Source organism: Lynx canadensis, chromosome B4, assembly GCF_007474595.2.
Source record: "Lynx canadensis isolate LIC74 chromosome B4, mLynCan4.pri.v2, whole genome shotgun sequence".
NCBI classification, from domain to species: domain Eukaryota; kingdom Metazoa; phylum Chordata; class Mammalia; order Carnivora; family Felidae; genus Lynx; species Lynx canadensis.
Window position 1 is genome coordinate 82379393 of NC_044309.1, and position 21736 is coordinate 82401128.

Sequence of the window (21736 nt, forward strand, 5' to 3'; positions counted from 1 at the left end):
CAAAAATAAATAAATGTTAAAAAAATAAATGAATAAAAATAAAAATAAATTGACAAATGGGGAAAGGAGAAAGCGAACATGTAGGATGTTGGCCCCAAAGAGGAGACCAAAGGCCCTCTTTGGTCAGCTCCAAAAGGAACAAGAAGGGCAACGAGGTGACTGAAAGGAGCCACTAGCAGTGGCCTAAGGTGTGCTTCCTTTCCTTCATTCTCCTTCCACTTATGAACCCAAAGGCCAAATGAAGAGATTTTCTGGGTTGGGCCTACGGAAGCGGACACTGCAGGGGCTGAGCAGATTATGGGGAAAGGAGAGGAGCTGAACTACAGGGAAAGAGGGCAAACATTTCCATGAATCTTTATGGTTTCCCAGCACATTTTGGGACAGGGCACCTTTGGGACAAGGGCCACCCCACTGCCAACTGACCATCCCCACGAAGGCTGGTGAAGGAAGGAAACTAGAGCAGACAGGAGATAGGCTCCAGACCCACTTCCTCTCTTGGGTGATCTCAGGGAAAGCAATTCACCTTGGGAGCTTATTTTTTCACCTATTAAAGAGGAAGAAAGTCAGACTAGCTGATCTGCAAGCTCTTCCAGCTTTGACACTCTGTGACTGTGTCACCCACCATTACCGCCCATCCTTTCCCATCCTGAAGCTCACCCGCCATCCAGAGAGCCATAGCCCTCGGCCATCTCTCGAACCACAGCTGTGTTCTTCCAGAACAGCAGCTCCACAAAGGCTTTTTGGTTGACTGCAGCCAATGCAAAGAACTTGCCCAGGATGTACTTGGCAAAAGTCACTAGCTCCTGTGGGATGAGGAAGCTGCTGTGAAACCTCTGGCCTAAATGGACATATAAACCAGGCCCTCCAGCCATTTTCTACCTATTCCCAGCTGCCTCTCCTCACTCAGACTCCCCTACCCTGCCCCTCCAGCTCCGTCCACCTGCCTGCCTACTTCCTCACTGATCTCTCCTCTCTTAGCCCTTGACATCACTCAGCACCCTTTATCTCTTGCAGACTACCCTTCATTACCCCCGGACCCCCCTATGCCTCTCCATCCCTGTTCCTTGGTATGCCCTCACTTTATAGGCCCCAGCAGCCGGGTCACTAAGCAGACGGTTAAAGAGGCAGAAGAGGGAGAGCTGGAAAAGGAGGGCTTCCATTTTGAGGTCATGGGCCAGCCGGTGCAGCATCTTGACAATGCAGTGGTTAGTGTGGGCACTGTTCTGTCGGTAGCTCCGCAGCAGCAGCACGTAGGCTCGCACAACAGTTGAGCTTGCAAAACTGCACCAAGACACAGAGAAAGAGGCTGTCAGCATGAGAAAGACAGTGATGGCCCTCCCAGCTCTGTAGTCGCCAACCTGGGACCAACTCAGTCTGCTCGGCCCGCACCGTTTCAGGTAGTCCAGAAAATTAAATTCTTTTTCTGACACCTGGACCGCTTGCAACTCTTCCTCCTCCTCCTCCTCCTCCTCCTCTTCCTCTTCTTCCTCTGCCCCTTGTTCCTCTGGCCCCTGCTGCCCTATAGGAAGAGTGAGAATTAGGGGCGCCTGGGTGGCTCAGTCGGTTAAGTACTTGACTCTTGGTTTTGGCTGAAGTCATGATCTCCTGTTTCATGGGTTCGAGCCCCACATCGGGCTCTGCGCTGACAGTGCAGAGACTGCTTGGGATGCTTTCTCTCCCTCTTACTCTGCCCCTCCCCCGCTTGCTCTCTGTCTCTCTCAAAATGAATACATAAACTTTAAAAAATTAAAAAAAAAACCCAACAGAAAACAAAAAAGAAAGACCGAGGATTATTGGATCTCTGTGATGCTGGTTCTAGAAAAGAACTGGAAGGACAGAGATGTGAAGGAAATGGAGACTCACGGGGAAGCGGGGCACAGAGAATCTGTTTCAGCAATTGGATCTCTTCCTCTGCAGAAATATCTTGAGAGCCAAACACATCTCCCTCTGGCCACACCTCCCTGAAGCCCAGAGAGAAAAAAGACTTTAACCAGGGAGAATATGAGTTATAATTTGAAGTGAGAAGTGAGAGAAGGAATTTCATTTGCAGCCAGAAAGAGAATGCAAACTGTCACTCAAAGACAAAACAAAGACTCTGGGGAAATTTTCCCTCATAAGCCACATTGCAACGAGGGGCACCTGGGTGGCTCAGTTGGTTAAGCGTCTGACTTCGGCTCAGGTCATGATCTTAACGGTTCATGGGTTTGAGCCCCGCGTCGGGCTCTGTGCCGACAGCTTGGAGCCTGGAGCCAGCTTTAGATTCTGTGTCTCCCTCTCTCTCTCTCCCCCTCCCCCACTTATGCGCTCTCTCTCTCTCTCTCTCTCTCTCTCTCTCAAAAATAAAGAAACATTAAAAAAAATTTTAGGGGGCCTGGGTAGCTCAGTCGGTTAAGTGTCCAACTTCAGCTGAGATCACGATCTTGCGGTTTGTGAGTTTGGGCCCTGCATGGGGCTCTGTGCTGACAGTTCAGAGCCTGGAGCCTGCTTTGGATTCTGTGTCTCCTCCTCTCTCTGCCCCTTCTATGCTCATGCTCTATCTCTCTCTGTCTCTCAATAATAATAAATAAATGTTAAGAAAAAAAATTTTAATAAAAATAAGCCACATTGCAATGAATATCACCATGCAAACAATCTAAATGTCTGACATTTGGTTGAACAAATGTACATTTCATGATGCCATTAACAATTATGGCAATATATCTCGTATCTTTTAAGAAATCCTCACAATATATTAAGAAGTAAAAAAATACTATAAAACAGCATATACAATGTTTCATTTTTGTAAAAGAAGCTGTATAGATCTATATACAACACAGAAGATTAAAAAGCCTGGAAGATTACTCATCAAAATGTTAATGATGATTATCTTCAGCCAATAGAATTATCTATATTTTCCCCCCAATTAATTGTGCTTTCTGATATTTCTCAAAAATAAAAACAAACAGCAGGGGGGCGTGGGTGGCTCACTCAGTTAAGTGTCGGACTCTTGATTCGGCTCAAGTCATAATCTCACAGTTTGTGGGTTTGAGCTTCATGTCGGGCTCTGAGCTGACAGAGTGGAGCCTGCTTGGGATTCTCTGTCTCCCTCTCTCTGCTCCTCCCCTGTTCACACACTCTCTCCAAAAATAAATAAATAAACATTTAAAAACAAACAACAAAAACCCCACAAAGCCAATCCAAGCTCCCCAGGACTCAGTGCTCAGTACAGAGCCCCCATGCTTCTGATGGAACTTCTCTCAATTGAAGGCAAAGAACCTTGTACCACAGTGAATGCCTTCCCCTACCCCCGAAATCCAGGAGCTGAATCCAGGAGAAGGGATGAGCAGGGTTCTTACCGGGCAGACCTAAGGAGGGTTAGGGCCTGTGGGGCCTGGCCAGTCAGGAGACAGTCTTGGATCCGCACCATGGCTTCTGCCCGCTGCTCTTCCACTGGCACCTCTGAGGCCGCATCAAAGGGAACCATGGAGTCCAAACTGAGCTCAGGATCCTAGAGAGGGATTAAGGCTATGGGAACAGAGGAGGGAAACCCAGACAGCCTATCGGTGCACTACCCTTGAGAAAGATAGACTTTCTGCAACTACCTACCTGGGCATAGCACTGTAGCTGCTCGGCCAGGGATGGCCACATAGCTTCTAGTTCCCCTGTGCTATAGGAGCCATTACCAGAAGCAACAGGCTGATCTTGGACCTTCTTTTTCTTCTTTCTTTTCTTTCGTTTGTTCTATGGAGAAAGAACCATTGTTAGGATGACAGAAAAGCTAAGAGGACTTTTTCCCATCAATGTCTTCTCTATTAATTCATTCACCAGAGGTCTGAATTAATTAATAATCAATAGTCACGGAATGACAACTGTGTGCTATTCATAAGCAATAGGGATGCAACAGTGAACAGTGTATTTCCTTGCCCTTGAGGAGCATACAATCTAGTGGAATCTTGAGACAGGTGGGTAGATAGGTAAATTATAGTACAGTATGGGTAAGACCTAGAATATGGCTGAGCATAAAATGCCATGGCAAAACTTAAGAGTAGTATTTAACTTATTTCTTGGGATCAGAGATTTCCCAAAAGCAGTTCTAGCTTAACCAAGCCTATAAAATGAACAGATTTACAATGAGGATAAGAAATTCTACCCAAAAAAAGGGGCACCTGGGTGGCTAACTTGGTTTAAGCATCCAACTCTTGATTTTGGCTCAGGTCGTGATCTCACCTTTCATGAGTTCAAGCCCTGAGCCAGGCTCTATGCTGATAGAGAGCCTGCTTGGGACTCTCTTTCTCTCCTCCTCTCTCTGCCCCTCCCCAACGTGGTCTTGCACGTCTTTAATCTTTTATTTCATTTCAAGCTCATATTACAATCCCACGTTTAGGGATCTGGGGACCCATATGAGCAGGTTGAGTTATTCTAACGGTAACTAATATAGGATGAGATCCCAGACCTTCTGGCTTTTAATTTAGGGTTCTTTCCATCTCACTACAATGCTTCTGAAGTATAACCAAGAAGGATCACAGCATAATTACTAAACTCTAAAACTGTGAATCCCCATAGTTTATGTGCTTAGCACACAGTAGGTATTTAATAAATGCTTCCTAAATGAATTAAAATATTTATGTTACACTGGAAATAAATCTAATTGAAAAAAGGAAACTATAGTGGACTCACATCAGCAACACCAACAAACCCTTTGCCCTCCTTAGTTCAGAGTAGTTCTAACAGGTGAGCTTAAGCTGCAGAAATATGAGGAGAGTTCCCTGTTCTCTGACCCTTCCCTCATGGCTCTTTCCAAACTGTCCACATGCCGGGGCTGCCCAGTACCTGCACCACCAGGTTCCCACGGCTCCGACAGAACCGCTCCAACATCTTGAGGAAGAGGTGAGTGGTTTCTACCAGGTCACGAAGGAAAGAGCGTGGCTGACATCTCTCATCAAACTTTCGAAAGAGTGCCAGGAACAGCTCTCGGTACTCCATCACATAGAAAATGTTGTCTAGGAATGGAGAAGAGAAAGGAATGGATGGATTGGTCTGGAAACTTTGGTAAAGGGAGAGATGGATGAAGTTGGGACTGCAAAGAGTGAGATTGTGGTCAAGAGATAGGAAAGGCCAGGGTCAGAGACCAGGCCAGGGTCTCACTCTTGATGATGCGGCTGCTCTCCCTCACAGCCTCATCTGGGGACATGTCCATCTCATTCACTGTGGCCAGCAGCTCCTGATAGGCCTTCAGGGCCAGGTGCATCCTGTGAGATGAGGAAAAGAGGAGAAATGGAGGACAACTTAGGGAACTGGCTCATGGAAAACATACCACTTCTAAACCTTCCCTAAAAAAGGTGCCATCAAAAAGAATGACCCAGCCAGTCCCTGCTCCCCATCCTTACCACCTTAATCCTGAAACAGGAAGAAAGTACCACCTGGAATTCAGGAACTCAGATTCCCAACCTAGCTGAGATGCCCACTCTGACCCCAGTTCTCATCCCACTCACCGACGTGCCCAGGAGGCAGCTTCCTTGCGGTCCGTCAGCATCATTTCATAGTAGTTGGTGAGGTTCTGCTCAATGAAGTGGAAGGTACGGACACTGAGGGTCTCAGAAACCAGGCCTGGCCGGAAGGAGGCAGCTCGGTTGAAGGCCATGAAGAAAGCCAAGGCCCACATGTAGTAGGTCTCATCATGCTGCTGGGCCTTCTCTCGCAGCAGGTGATCCTAATGTCGAGGAGAAAAAGACCACCCTGTGACCCCAGGGCTTCCAACTTTCTCCTTGTCCTATGACGATGGGATAAACCCTAGACACCATTATAACCACATTCTAGGACCAGAATTTCCACCCTTTCTTGTTCTCCCCAGGTCTCTCCACATTCCTTTCCCCTTCCTCTGGGGCAATTTCTCTAAGCTTTTTTAAAACTGTCCCAATTGTCCCACTCCTTCCTAACATCCTCACCATCTCTCAAGGGTGCCCTATACCTTGCCCAACTTCTAGTCCACACTCTGGGGTCAGCCTCCTTCAGGCTCCTCCCCAGCTGCCTTCTTACCCACCACTGGTCCCATCACCTCCCTATCCCGTCCTCCCTAGGTTCTCACCTTCACTGAGCCCATGAGCCGGTTATAACAGTTCTCCAGGAACTCAGAGCAGAAGTCTCTGAGGAAGAGTCTCACATTGAGGGCGGAGCGGCGCTGAATGGACAGCTCCTGGGCAGCCTGCCGACGTTTAGGCACCCTTCGGGGCTGCTTTCCCAAATCTGAACTGTAGTTTTGGAGCTGGGGGTGTACGTTGAGGGATCAGAATTACTCCTCATTACCACCCTCCCCTTGCAGCTCTTTCCACATCCCTAGTGCAACCATTTTCTCAGAAGAAACTCTTAGAAGGTTCTCTCCCTCTGGTACTAAATGAAGATACAGGTAAAGACAATAATGCCAGAGGCTCTATTTCTCCTACAGTCTCCAACTTACTTTCTTTCTTTCTTTCTCTCTCTCTCTTTCTCTCTTTCTTTCTTTCTTTTTTAAAGAGTATTCTTTTGGGCCTCCTGGGTGGCTCAGTTGGTTAAGCGTCTGACTTCGGCTCAGGTCATGATCTCACAGTTGGTGGGTATGAGCCCCACTCAGGCTCTGTGCTGACAGCCCGGAGCCTGCTTCAGATTGTGTCTCCCTCTCTCTCTTCCCCTCCCTTGCTCACACTCTCTCAAAAATAAACATTAAAAAAAAAAAACAAATGAGTATTCTTTTAAGTTTATTTATTTATTTTTGAGGAAGAGAGAGAGAGCACGAGAAGGGGAGGGGTGGAGAGAGAGGGAGAGGATCCCAAGCTGGCTTGGCACTGTGAGCACTGAGCCTCACATAGGTCTCAAACCAACGAACCGTGAGATCACGACCTGAGCCAAAATCAAGAGTTGGATGCTCAACTCACTGAGCCACCCAGGGGCCCCTCCTACGGTCTCCAACTTTCTAAGCCCAGGAACAGAGATGCTTTACTTCCAGAGAGGCTTATTTACCTTTCTCTCTTTTTTTTTCCTTTTATGATTTTAAGTAATCCCTACACCCAACATGGGGCTTGAACTCACAACCCTGAGATGAAGAGTCACATGCTCCACTTACTGAGCCAGCCAGCTGCCCCACTTGCTTACCTTTCTTAGGTACCTTTAACTCCACAATGTTCTCACCCAAGATGGGAGCATACTCACATTGTGGAGACCTTTATGAAAGATGAGGTCCCTCTCCCCAATGGATTTCAACCCCTGGACAATGTAGGAGCCCCCAAATCGAGAATGTCTGCAGTAAAAAAAAAAAAAAAAAAAAAAAAAAAAAAAGTCCAGGGTGATTCCTCAAATTCTCTGGAAGCTTTATCCCCATTCTCTTTCATCAGCACATCAGAGCCTGCTGTAATTGCAAAGTGTTATCTGATCACCACTATCTTAGCCTTTGGCCTTAGCATTCCATACTGATGGGATGGAACATGGGTAGGGCAGATCCCTGCCACTCACCTGTTGCTTCGCTGAAGGGCTCGAGTCTTCTTTTCTGCCATTTCCCTCTGACGCAACACCTCCAGTTCTGCCACATCTGTGCTCCGCTCCTTAGCTAAGCGCCCCTGTCCTACTCCCGCCAGCTGTTCAGGGTTCTAGATTTGGAATAAGGAGGAAAGAGTCAGAAGGACTGTCATTCCTTATTGTAGGTTCAGTCCTAGTGAGGACAGAAAAGGTGAATTAAATAGGACTGTTGAATGTACCCCATATTCAAGAGGTAGCTACTCTGTTCCCCATCTGCCACCAGATAATTCGGCCATTATTACAAGAGTAATTCTGGGTATACAGCAGAAAAGTACATGGATGAAGGGACTGGGGAAATAGGCCAGGTACTCACCTGGTCACGAAACATAAGGGAGACAATCTCTAGCACATGCAGGCTCCACTGTTGCTCAGCAGGTGAGCTGGCCAGAAAGAGAAGCAGGTCATCCAGGCCACTGAGGTGAATTGCCCAGAGAAGCTGGTCATGGACACTGGCGTCATCATCGATCCTCTGAGCAGTGAGTGTGATAAGGGGAGGAAGAGCGGTCATTCAGTTTCACTGCCCTGCCTTGAGGTTCTCCAACTCATCTCTTTTTTTTTAATTTTTTTTTTTTAATTAAAAAAAAAAAAAAAATTTTTTTTTAACGTTTATTTATTTTTGAGACAGAGAGAGACAGAGCGTGAATGGGGGAGGGTCAGAGAGAGGGAGACACAGAATTTGAAACAGGCTCCAGGCTCTGAGCTGTCAGCACAGAGCCCGACGCGGGGCTTGAACTCACGGACCGTGAGATCATGACCTGAGCTGAAGTCGGCCGCTCAACCGACTGAGCCACCCAGGCGCCCCTCTCCAACTCATCTCTTGAGCAAGGTTCCCCCTGACCTGTCAGAGGGCAGAAAAGCAAAAACGGGCACCTCATCCTAACCAAGCATAAGAAAGCAGACAACCTCTCACCTTTTCCTGATCAAGGTCGGCTGGAACATGGAGAATATTTCTGACCAGCAGCAGGATCCGTTCAATCAGCAAGTTGTCTTCCTCTTGTCGTTCCTCCCAGCCCTAGTCAGAAGGACAGTTAGAGGAAGACACTCCCTGTGGAAGGCAGGCAGCATCTACCCAGGCTGGGGGACGTAGGCTGAGAAGAGAACCAGGATTAAGAAGGAAGAAAAGAGGGGCGCCTGGGTGGCTCAGGGTTAAGTGTCTGACTTTGGCTCAATTCATGATCTTGCGGTTCATGACCTCAAGCCCAGCATGGGGTTCTGTGCTGACAGCTCAGAGCCTGGAGCCTGCTTCAGATTCTATGTGTCCCTCTCTTTCTGCCCCTCCCCTGCTCGCACTCTGTCTCTCTCTCTCTCAAAAATAAACATTTTAAAAAAAGAAAAAAAAAAAAGAAGGAAGGAAAGAGTTCAAGCACTCCGGAGGCAGCCAGAGACAATGGATGGGACTATACATCTGCAAGGACTGGGGCCATATCTCCAAACTGTGCTGTCCTGACAATGCCCAGCCTGGCGCCCTGCCCAGAGGAGGAGCAAGACACTGATGGCCCCCTGGGATCCTGGAAGGTGGAGACCCACTCACCAGCTGTAGCAGCTCATACAAAGTTTCACTGAGGACTCCAAAAGCCTTCTCACTGGCAAAGGCCTGTAAGATAGGGGAATGGACCTTAAGTGGCACTCACCTTCTCCTTCCCTACTGCCCCCAACTTCTGCCCCAGGGACTCTGAAGGAAAACCTCACCTCTTTGTAGGCCTGCAAGTAGGCTAGCACCTGCAGAAAATGGTGACGAAAGCTAGGTTCTTTGGGCACACTGCCAAAACAGAGCAAAGCTGGTTGTGTCAAGTTCACCATCAGCCTGGGGAAACAATGAAAGAGGAAGATGTTCTTACATTTCCCCACCAGAGTCAAACACCAAAATCTACCAGTTCATGGAGTGCCTGGGTGGCTCAGTCAGTTAAGTGTATGACTTCAGCTCAGGTCATGATCTTGCGGTCCATGAGTTCGAGCCCCACATCAGGCTCTGTTCTGACAGCGCAGAGCTTGCTTCAGATTCTGTGTCTCCCTCTGTCTCTGCCCCTTCCCCACTCACATTCTGTCTCTGTCTCTCAAAAATGAATAAATGTTAAAAAAAATTTAAAAACGGGGTGCCTGGGTGGCTCAGTCAGTTAAACGTCCAACTTGGGCTCAGGTCATGATCTTGTGATTCGTGAGTTTGAACCCCGCATTGGGTTGTCTGCTGTCAGCACAGAGCCCACTTCAGATCCTCTGTTCCCCTCTCTCTGCCCCTCCACTGCTCACATGCTCTCTCCTTCTCTTTTGAAAACAAATAAACATAAAAATATATATATATTAAAAAAATTAAAAAACAAAAGCAAAGATATTTGCAAACGACATATCAGATAAAGGGTTAGTATCCAAAATCTATAAACAACTTATCAAACTCAACACCCAAAAACAAATAATCCAGTGAAGAAATGGGCAAAAGACATGAATAGACACTTCTCCAAAGAAGACATCCAGATGGCCAACCAACACATGAAAAAATGCTCAACATCACTCATCATCAGGGAAATACAAATCAAAACCACAATGAGATACCACCTTACACCTGTCAGAATGGCTAACATTAACAACTCAGGCAACAACAGATGTTGGCGAGGATGCGGAGAAAGAGGATCTCTTTTGCACTGTTGGTGGGAATGCAAGCTGGTGCAGCCCCTCTGGAAAACAGTATGGAGGTTCCTCAAAAAACTAAAAATAGAACTACCCTATGACCCAGCAATTGCACTATTAGGTATTTATCCAAGGGATACAGGTGTGCAGTTTCGAAGGGACACATGCACCCCCATGTTTATAGCAGCACTATCAACAATAGCCAAAGTACGGAAAGAGGCCAAATGTCCATCGATGGATGAATATTTAAAGAAGATGGAGTATTTTATATATATATATATATATATATATATATATATATATATATGTATATATATACACACACACACATACATGTATACATATATGTATACAATGGAGTATTACTACAATGGAGTATATATATATATATATACTCCATATATATGTATATATACATATATATATATACATATACATATATATACACACAATGGCGTATTACTTAGCAATCAAGAAGAATGAAATCTTGCCATTTGCAACTATGTGGATGGAACTGGAGGATATTATGCTAAGTGAAATTAGTCAGTCAGAGAAAGACAAATATCATATGACTGAGGTCACATGAGGACTTTAAGAGACAAAACAGATGAACGTAAGGGAAGGGAAACAAAAATAATATAAAAACAGGGAGGGGGACACAACATAAGAGACTCATAAATATGGAGAACAAACTGAGGGTTACTGGAGGGGTTGTGGGAGGGGGGATGGGCTAAATGGGTAAGGGGCACTAAGGAATCTACTCCTGAAATCATTGTCGCACTATGTGCTAACTAATTTGGATGTAAATTTAAAAATTTTTTTTTTTCAACGTTTGTTTATTTTTGGGACAGAGAGAGACAGAGCATGAACGGGGGAGGGGCAGAGAGAGAGGGAGACACAGAATCTGAAACAGGCTCCAGGCTCTGAGCCATCAGCCCAGAGTCCGACGCGGGGCTCGAACTCACGGACCGCGAGATCGTGACCTGGCTGAAGTCGGACGCTTAACCGACTGCGCCACCCAGGCGCCCCTGGATGTAAATTTAAAAAAAAAATTAAAATTAAAGGGAAAAAAACCAAAAAACTTACTAGAAAAAAAAAAAGCAAAAACAAAACAAAACAAACCCCACCAAAACCTATCAGCTCAAACACCAAAGGCTGGTGCATGGTAAAAGTTAAAACGCTGGGGAACCAACCTGATAACAGCATCGAAGAGAGGCTTGTCCTGGCGGTGTTGGGTAAGGATGGGTAGAAGGTCACTCTGCAGGATCTGGGCTGCCCCCAACTGTTGCCGCACATCACGAGTGTCATCCTCATGCCTCAAGTAGCGGATCAAATCCTTTACACTCTCTTTAGGGACAGAATAAACACTTACAAGAAACCCTGGAAGAAGCTCCACCTTGGCCCATGTGCTATTCATACCCGGGACTTGAGAAATTCTACAGATCTCCTCGATTCAAGCAAGTTTTGTACCTGTTTTCTCCAAAAGGTACTCACCTAAGCAATCTGGTTCTTTGTGGTAAGTGTCTCCCTCTAAGTACCCAAGGGCACTACATGTGGCTAGAAGTTCACAATTCATCATGTACAAGTCCACACACCAGTGGACCGACCACGAGAGATATAAGATATGTAGAAGCAGGACACAGAAATGATGAGGCCTGCAGAGACAGGGAAAGAAAACAAATGTAGGGTTCTCTCCATGAAAGGGAAAGGGGAACAGAACAGGACCCTAATGCTCTGAGTATTCTGAACAAGGTCCTCAAATGCTTCGCTTTTTTCAGAACCAAAAGTGCTAATCCTAGTTCCAGGAAAAGCTTAAATTAAGGCTTCTACCTAACCAAAACCAAGGACGTGGAGCACCTGGGGGGCTCAGTCAGTTAAGTTCTGACTTCAGCTCAGGTCATGATCTCCAGTTCCTGAGTTTGAGGCCCAATATCGAGCCCTCTGCTATTAGCGCAGAGACCCCTTCAGAAACCCCCTCTTTCTGCCCCTTCTCCCACTCATGCATGTTCTCTCTCAAAAATATATAAACATTGAAAAAACAAAAAGAAAACAAAAAAACAAGGAGGCTCCAAGCCTAAGAATTAAGTACCTGCCCCATACTCTAATAACTTAGAACTGAAACTATGAAAACAGTCTGTTTCAGAGTCAAGATAATGCATAGAAAGGTTGGTTAGAGAAAGGCATCAATTCTGAAACTTTCACCCTCAGAGAGCTCTGTAGCCTTTTAGAGGAGGGGGGGAATGAGCTTCCCTCTCCTTTACAGCTCCCTCCACCTCCCATAGCCCTTCCACACACCCTGTTACAGCTCTATGTACAAGGGCTCAAAAACCCAACTTTGACCATACAGTGATGCTACGTAGGCTCTAACACTTCTAGGAGCCCTGAGACATCTGAGGCACTGGAGATGCATGGAGAAAGTTCCTTCACTCTCCTCCCCAATGTTACTCTTAAATTTTGGGAATCTTAGTAGAAGCTAGTGTCTAACAGAATGGGTGAGGAAAAGAATTAAACTGATTAAACTCCCCACCTTTCTCTAGAGAAGAATCATCTTCCTTTTCTAAAGCACGTCTCTTTTGATTAAAATCCTTACACCCTCATCGGATAATCAAGTAGGCAGAGATTCAGAATCTTGGATGTTTCAGAACCTGACATTGATAACACAGACACACACAAACACATTGCATTTACTAACCCGTTCCTGTGGAAAATCGGGAATATCTGTCAATCCTGTCCCCTCAGCACATTCAGTTACACTGCTCTCAGCCCTTGGTAGCTTCCTCTAAAAAGACCTTTCCCTGTTCCATACCTACCTCCAGCCTGACTCCACCCCTGTTCCCCCAGAGGAAATGGATAGTATCCAAGACACTGAGGTTTAATGCTTGATGTTATCTCCTTGCATTTATGTAACTGGTCTACTTCTCCAGGCTACCTGCTATCCTCTACCCCCTCCTAGTGCTAATCTACTTTCTGAACGCTTAGCCCAGCAAGAGTGAGCCTGTAAAACATTCACTGAATGACCAACTATAAAGTCTGAAGGGAGACTTCTCTTCAATGCCCTTTCTCATAGGACCTGTAGACCCTGAGACCTGGGGTTCAGTGTGGTAGGTATAGTGTGTGAGATCTCTGATTATCTCCTTAGCTACATCCAGCTTTTTCTTTTTCTTTTTTTTTAAGTAGGCTCCACAGTGTGGAGCCCAATGTGGGGCTTTAACTCGCAACTCTTAGATCAAGACCTGAGCTGAAATCAAGAGTCGGATGCTTAACTGACTGAGCCACCCAGGCGCCCCTTCCAGCTTTTCCAGACAGATCACTGGTGTGCTTACCTATGTGCACACACGCACACACACCCAGACTGAAGGGCTTCCCTGTCTGCTCTCTCCAAGTGGCAGCCTAGGAAGCTGACAACAGAACGGTCCATAAATATGCTGAACTAGCACATCCTCCTCAAAATAAGACACAGCATCCCACTCTGGCACTAAAAGGTGTGAAATGATAGTCTTCTAACAAGAGAGACAAAGCCATGTCTGCGAGGCTCTAATAAGAAAGATAACCTCATACAGTCCCATCTCTCCTTCCCCTATATCTTGCCTCCTCCACTGTAGATCAATTCTATATAAAGATTCAGTATATGTAAAATTGGCCCAGCAGAGTACTCAAACATCTGCTTTCAGCACATCACCACTTTACCTGAAAGGCAAAATTAACAGAGGTAGTAAGAGCTACCTGTTACCTGACTACCTATTACCTGGCAACCAAACTAAGATAGGGGAGGGGAAAGGAGATAGCAAAGGAGCAGCCCTTGCAGACATGAGAAGGGAAGATGTTATGTAAGAGACGTAGGACCTCAGGTTCTAATCCCCTGCAGTTTTGACAAAACCAGAAAGACACAGGCAAAGCAGAAGAAGAAATGGGTCAGAAGACCTATTATAAAGCTTTCAGGTTATGAAGCAAGCTGGCAATCTTGGGCCTATTCATTAGAACTGGAATAACAGGGGCGCCTGGGGGGCTCAGTCAGTTGAGCGTCCCACTTCGGCTCAGGTCATGATCTCGTGGTCTGTGGGTTCGAGCCCCGCGTCGGGCTCTGTGCTGACAGCTCAGAGCCTGGAACCTGCTTCAGATTCTGTCTCCCTCTCTCTCTGCCCCTCCCCCACTCATGCTCTGTCTCTCTGTCAAAAATAAATAAACATTAAAAAAAAAAAAAAAAGAACTGGAATAACAGAGCTCTCACAGGTGTTTCAGCTGTGGAACACACTATTAAAAAAACCAGCCAGGGGAGCGCCTGGGTGGCTCAGTCGGTTAAGCGGCCGACTTTGGCTCAGGTCATGATCTCGCGGTCCGTGAGTTCGAGCCCTGCGTCGGGCTCTGTGCTGACAGCTCAGAGCCTGGAGCCTGTTTCAGATTCTGTGTCTCCCTCTCTCTTTGACCCTCCCCTGTTCATGCTCTCTCTCTGTCTCAAAAATAAATAAATGTTAAAAAAAAGTTAAAAAAAAAAAATCAGCCAGAGACAGAAAACTTACAGTTCACCCTTTTCATTCATTTAACTAGAAGCTACTCAGTCTGGTCTCATCTTCCTCTCCCAGACCACTTACAATCTGATTGTCTTATTCTCCTCTACTAAATGTTGTCCTATGCATTTCTGAATGCACTCAATTCTTTCATAGGAGAATCATTCAGTAGAAACAAACACAAAGAACAGTACAATGGTCAGAGGTGGGATCAGAGTCCTAGCTTCACTGCCTCCTTCCTATTCTTCACCAAGTCAGTCAGTCACAGAAAGGATGCTGTGGCAGCCACAGAGGTGCCCGTTCAGAGATTTTTCTTCAAGAAAGAGCTTATGGGGGCGCCTGGGTGGCTCAGCTGGTTAAGCGTCCAGCTCTTGATTTTGGCTCAGGTCATGATCTCACACTCATGACATCAAACCCTGAATCAGGCTCTTTGGGGCTCCATGAAGCCTGCTTAAGATTCTCCCTCTCGAAAGAAAGAAAAAGAAAAGAAAAGAAAAGAAAAGAAAAGAAAAGAAAAGAAAAGAAAAGAAAAGAAAAGAAAAGAACTTGTCATTCAGCTGCAAAGAATGCAGCTAGCTGACAGCTCCTCCAGGATCCACCTCAGTCCCATCCTTCCTGAGCAGTCCCCAGCTAATGATAAGCATAGGGGTCCTGGGGCCTAGCCATTTCTGTCCAACAAGGATTCCTCTATTAGGCAATCTTTGCTTCTGAGTTTCTCACTGGCTCAGCTGAGACTCTCACCGCCCCCAACTTTGCTAGCCCCTTGATCTATCACAGGCACTCCTAACTCTATCTCAGTGTCTGCTCCCCAGAGGTCCTGAACTGACAGATCCCTACCCCACTTCCATTATACGGTTACTGTATTATGAAAATCCAGTTAAGTTACATCACAACACATTGCAAACTCAGATGGATAATATAAAGTTAAAATGAAAATCAGTGGTTTTCATGCTTTATGATTTCATGTACCATTATATATCCCCCAAGCTGGAGAAGCGATCTTGACTGGTAAGGATATTAAAAATAGGAACATTAAAAATAAACTTTTTAAAAACCCCATGAACATCTATTAACACCAATGTTTCATAAAAGGAAAAGCTTAACACACATATACAAAAAGTAGCTATTATATAATCTCAGCTATGTCCTTTCCCTTAAGGTACATAAACAAGTCTTTATCAAGAGTCACATGCTCTACTGACTGAGCCATCCAGGTGCCTCTGAAAGAATTAATTTTGAATTAATGGATTATCCTGGGTTATAACCTTTGAACCAATGAGCTCATTTTGGAGATTACAACCCAACAAAACAATTCAAAAAAGAGAAGTAATCACTGATACAAAACCAAAAACAATACCTCTTCCTAATACATTCTAGTTTATAAAATGTTTTCATAGCTTTAACTTCACTTTGAATCTCACAACAGACCTAAGTGATAAATACAATCATTTCCATTTCACAGGTAAAGAAACAGTCTCAGAGTCTCAGAGAGAATAGAGAATATACACTTCAGTATGATGTTTATAGATGAGTTATCTTTAATGGCAAAGCCTTGGAAACAAGTCAGATATCCCAAGTCTGAGAACAGTTAGGAAAACTCTGGAATGTTAATAAACAATATATCATATAAAAACTAACTGCAGGGCGCCTGGGTGCCTCAGTTGGTTGAATATCCGGCTCTTGGTTTTGGCTCAAGTCATGGTCTTGGGTTTGGGCCCTGCTTGGGATTCTTTCTCTCTCTTCCTCTCTCTGCCCCTCCCCTGCTCTCTCTCTCTTAAAATGGATAAATATCAAAAGCAAAAACAAAAAACAAAAAAACACTGCACACTAAAATTCAAAAGCTTAGGGGCACCTGGATGGCTCAGTCATTTAAGCTTCTGACTTCAGCTCAGGTCATGATCTCTCTCTTTTATTTAAAAAAAAAATTTTTTTTTTCAACGTTTATTTATTTTTGGGACAGAGAGAGACAGAGCATGAAGGGGGGAGGAGCAGAGAGAGAGGGAGACACAGAATCCGAAACAGGCTCCAGGCTCTGAGCCATCAGCCCAGAGCCTGACCCGGGGCTCAAACTCCCAGACCGCGAGATCGTGACCTGGCTGAAGTCGGACGCTTAACCGACTGCGCCACCCAGGCGCCCCTAAAAAAATTTTTTTTAATGTTTATTTACTTTTGAGGGAGAGAGAGACAGAGTGAAAGCAGGAAAGGGGCAGAGAGAGATGGAGACACAGAATCTGAAGCAGACTCCAGGCTCTGAGCTGTCAGCATAGAGCCTGATGCGGGCTCGAACCCATGAACTGTGAGATCATGATATGAGCCGAAGTCAGACATTCAACTGACTGAGCCACACACGTGTCCCAGGTCATGATCTCTTGGTTTGTGAATTAGAGCCCTGCATCTGGCTCTCTGCTGTCAACCCAGAGCTTGCTTCAGATCCTCTGGCCCCCCCTCTCTGCCCTTCCCCTGTTCAGGCACGTGCATGCATGCACATGCTCTCTCACTCTCAAAAATGAATAAACATTTAAAAAAAGGATTAAAGGGGCACCTGGGTGGCTCAGTCGGTTAAGCCTCCGACTTCGGCTCAGGTCATGATCTCGCAGTCCGTGAGTTCGAGCCCCACGTTGGGCTCTGTGCTGACCGCTCAGAGCCTGGAGCCTGTTTCAGATTCTGTGTCTCCCTCTCTCTCTGACCCTCCCCCATTCATGCTCTGTCTCAAAAATAAATAAACGTTAAAAAAAAAAAGGATTAAAAAATGAACAAACATTTTAAAAACAGGTGTTTAAAATAAATAAAAATTCAAAGGCTTACATTTTTAAAAAGGCACATAAAGTAGAACGTTCACAATAACAACCACATAAAAATGTGAATGCTCCAGAGGTATCTGGGTGACTCAGTCAATTAAGCATCTGGCTTCAGCTCAGGCCATGATCTCACATTTTGTGGGCTCGAGCCCCACATCAGGCTCTATGCTGACAGCTTGCCCTGCGTCAGGGTTCTGTGCTGACAGCTTGGAGCCTGGAGCCTGCTTCAGATTCTGTGTCTCCCTCTCTCTCTGCCCCTCCCCTACTTGCACTTTGTCTCTCTCAAAAATAAGCAAACGTTAAAAAAGTAAATAAATAAAATAAAGATATTCAGGGCACCTGGGTGGCTCAGTCGGGTTAAGCGTTGGACTTTTGATTTTGACTCAGGTCGTGATCTTGAGGTTCATGAGATTGAGCCCTACACCAAGCTCTGTGCGGACAGTGCAGAGCCTGCTTGGGATTCTCTCTCTCCTCTCTCTCTTCCCCTCCCCCACTGGCACGTGCACTCTCTCTCAATCAAAGAAACTTAAAAATAAATAAATAAAGGTATCCTGGGGTGACTGGGTGGCTCAGTCGGTTAAGCAGCCGACTTTGGCTCAGGTCATGATCTCACAGTTTGTCAGTATGAGCCCCACATCAGGCTCTGCTGTCAGCACAGAGCCTGCTTCAGATTCTTTGTACCCCTCTCTCTCTCTGCCCTTACCCCACTCATGTTCTTGCTCTCTCTCTCTCTCAAAATTAAACATTAAAAAAATTTTTTAATATAAATAAATAAATAAAGGTATTCACTGTTTTCAATTCTTGTAGCAAAATGGTACTTTTCAATAAAAACAGCAAAGGTAGCCATTGCTGTGCTCACAGGTTTTCCCTCCCATTCCTACTCTCCTAGCCCAAAGGTCTCCTTCTAACAGTTCTTCAGAAGGAATGGGGGCAGCTGGGCTGGCTGACTGAGAGTTATTGTCCATTCACTGTTTCCACCCACAGGGATGCAGGAACCTCGTGTCTTCTCCCAAAGTCTCCTCTGGTCTCTTTCAGCAGCCCTCCCTCTTTGCGTTTTATTTTATTATTATTATTTTTTTATTTCAAACAGTAAATGAGTTTTGAAGCAGCCCAAACTCTTGTGTTGCTGTGAACATGAAAGGTTAATCCTGACGCACAGACAAGAGAGTGGGGTTTCACTTTTAGCTCCACTAAATCCTTTCCTCCTGCAAAGAGGGAAAAGGAGAAGCCGTACACACTATTGCCAGTCATGGGACAAAACAGATAAACACAAGTCTGTAATTTCTCTGTTCTAATCAGAGCACTTTATTACACTTCCTGAATTTTCTGTTTTGGAAACAACTTCCCCCATGCTGCCTCTTTCACTCATAACAGAGGCAAAACAGAAAAACCAGCACCATCCTGGCTTGCCAAAGAATCAATGGAAAAGAGGGAAATTCTCTTTTTTTTTTTCAATAATAAACTCCTGGATAGATTTTTCAGATTTTTTGGTTTGCTTTGTGAAAGCAATGGCGTCCAAAGTTCTGGATTTCATAGATAGATCTTTAATTTTTTACTTTTTTAATTTAGGGAGACTAACATAACGTTGCCAACTTTAAATTTTGTAACTTAAGGATACTTAGGAACACACACACACCCCTCATATACTGCTGTTTATAAATATTTCAGCTGCTGTGGAAAATAGGCAATTCCTCAAAATGTTGAACACAGAGTTATCATAAGACCCAGCAATTCCACTCTTAGATATTTATCTGAGAGAAATAAAAAGTATGTGCTCACAAAAACTTGTACACGAATGTCCATAGCATTATTTATAATAGTCACAATGTGGGAAAAAAACCCCAAATGTCCATCAACCGATGAACAGATATAAACAAAAATGGAATGGAATAAAAAAACAATGGAATATCTAACAATAAAAAGGAATGAAGTACTGATACATGCTCCAATATGGATGAAACTTGAAAACGTTATTTTCAGTGAAAGAAGCCAAACACAAAAGGTTGCATACTGTTTGCTTCCATTTATATGAAATGTCCACAGAATAGGCAAATCCATACAGACACAAAGTAGATTAGCAGTTGCCAGAATGGGGGGGCGGGGGTGGGAGGGAGGGAGGGAGGAGAGGTGGAGTACTGTTAGTAGGTACCTACAGAGTTTCTTTTGGGGGTGATGAAAATATCCTAATGTTAGATAGCGGTAATGGTTGTCCAGCTCCGTGGACTGTACACTTTAAAAGGGTGAATTTTATGGTATGTAAATTATATCTTAATAAAGCTGTTTACAAAAAAAACTTCCCACACAATTACTATATATTCTATTTTCACTATTTAAACACCAAAAAAAAAAAAAAAAAAAAAAAAGAACCCCAAACAAAACAACAAAGCGGGTGCATGGGTGGCTTGGTAGGTTAAGTGTCCCACTCTTGATTTTGGCTCAGGTCATGATCTCAAGGTCATGATCAAGCCCCGCATTGGCCTCTGTGCCAACAGCATGAGCCTGCTTGGGGTTCTCTCTCTTTCTGTGCCCCTCCCCAACGTGTGCATGCATGTACACTCACTCTCTCTATCGCTCTCAAAATAAATAAATAAACATTTCAAAAAAAACTACAAATAAAATCTCAGGACAAAGTACAGTCCATTAAATTTTATAAACTTGAATTTATGAAAAAAACTAACTATTTTACTTTCACATTTTATCATAGACAGCTGGGAACTTTGTCAAACATCTTACAGCCAGCAGACCTTGACATTTAAAGGGATGTTAGTTACTTTTGTCACTCAACTAAGTACCAAGTGGTTCAGACAAAGCAATATTCCTCTGAAATTAATACTTGTAGGCCTCAAAATGCAAGAACCAAATAAAAACAAAGGATAAAATATTAAATACACTTGGTATTGAAATTAGAAAATTAACTCACTTCTTGAAAACAAAATAAAACCAAACAAAAACTCTGCCCCAAATCAACTCTAAGAACCAGCTTTGAGAATCATTAGTATGAACAGAATGACTTTTGGCATTTGGATTCTAGTTCTGTCCAGTACCAAATTGGTGATCTTGGGTATGTGGCTTAACCTAAACCTCAGTTTCCTTGTCAGTATAGTAAGAAAATAAACGGGGAAGTTTGAATCAGATCATGCATGGAAAGCGGTGCTACTCAAAGCATGGCATGCAGACCACTGTTGGTCCACAAACTGTTAGCAGTCTGCATACAGTACAGACACAAAGCGTACACATTTAGAATGTCTTACGGCAGGTGAGAGTTAATGTTTGTTGAATCTAATAATTTTTAAAAGTCTACATTCTGTAGTTTTTTCATGTTATTTTTCTAGTAATTCAATTTAGTTCAGGTCCTGACTATCTCTAGAGTACTCAACTGCTTCCTAACCTCTATCCCTGCTTCCAGTCTTAAGTCTATTCATAACATGGTTACCAGATTTTGACCATATAACCACCCTACTTAAAACCTTTCAATGGCTATGTAAGAAACTTCATAGTGATTGTCTCTGGGGAGAACGGAGGAGGAGGAGTCTAGGGTAGGAGAAACATTTATCTTTCACTCTAGTACTACTTGAATTGTTTATCATTAGTAATCAAACAGTCCCAGTATTTTGCAAAAAAAGTGTTTTTAGAAAAGTATGTTATAGGTCAATTGTAACAGTAAACCTGGGGGGGGAAAGAAAGAAAGAAAAGTACTGATGTTGAACAGCTTGGGGGGAGAAACCTACCTTGTCCTTTACCAAGGTAATTTGAGAAGCACTGATACCAGGCACTTTACTGAATGCTAAGCACAAAGTAAGGACTCTCAAAATATTAACTTCCTCTCCATCTACTGGATTCTATAGTCAATCACTAAATGCTTACGTAGAGCCCCCAAGGTGAAAAGACAAATGTTGTGTGGGTGCTAAAGCAATTTAAGAAATTTAGTTGCAGAAATAAAGCCCACCCGATATAGAACAAACAACATAAAAGACAAATCAGTACAAGCTCTAATTAAGTGATATTGAAAAAAATTTCTGAAAAACTAGGGCTCTTTTCAGGTTAAAGTGGTCAAGAAGGTTTTTGTCAGAGGAAGTGTGATTAGACCCAGGCCTTCAAAGGCTGCATAGGATTCAGGCAGCTGAGAGGCAGAGGAGTATTTAGACAGAGAACTGCCAGAGCAAAAGCAGGGAGGGAGCTACTCTGGGCAGGTGAGACTAACAGGAAAGCAGTAGAAATGAGGGGTTGGAACTGACTTTATGGGACAACCTTGTCTTTGTCTACCAATTCAAGGATTTAGAACAAAAG

General features: G+C 44.4%; 1 protein-coding gene across 1 annotated transcript in view; it reads right to left on the reverse strand.

Annotated features, from left to right (window-relative positions):
• TIMELESS (timeless circadian regulator) overlaps positions 1-21736 on the reverse strand; it is a 30912-nt gene that overhangs the window by 5528 nt on the left and 3648 nt on the right. The window contains exons 2-19 of the mRNA XM_032593995.1: positions 11641-11801; positions 11340-11493; positions 9214-9328; positions 9056-9118; positions 8435-8536; positions 7838-7993; positions 7462-7595; positions 7162-7249; positions 6065-6241; positions 5472-5689; positions 5125-5228; positions 4810-4979; positions 3586-3720; positions 3336-3487; positions 1864-1961; positions 1390-1519; positions 1080-1281; positions 658-803 (exon numbers count right to left, since the gene is read on the reverse strand). Of these exons, the coding sequence (XP_032449886.1) occupies positions 658-803; positions 1080-1281; positions 1390-1519; positions 1864-1961; positions 3336-3487; positions 3586-3720; positions 4810-4979; positions 5125-5228; positions 5472-5689; positions 6065-6241; positions 7162-7249; positions 7462-7595; positions 7838-7993; positions 8435-8536; positions 9056-9118; positions 9214-9328; positions 11340-11493; positions 11641-11725 (2429 nt within the window). The 5' untranslated portion in view covers positions 11726-11801. The remainder of the gene's footprint in view (positions 1-657; positions 804-1079; positions 1282-1389; positions 1520-1863; positions 1962-3335; positions 3488-3585; positions 3721-4809; positions 4980-5124; positions 5229-5471; positions 5690-6064; positions 6242-7161; positions 7250-7461; positions 7596-7837; positions 7994-8434; positions 8537-9055; positions 9119-9213; positions 9329-11339; positions 11494-11640; positions 11802-21736) is intronic.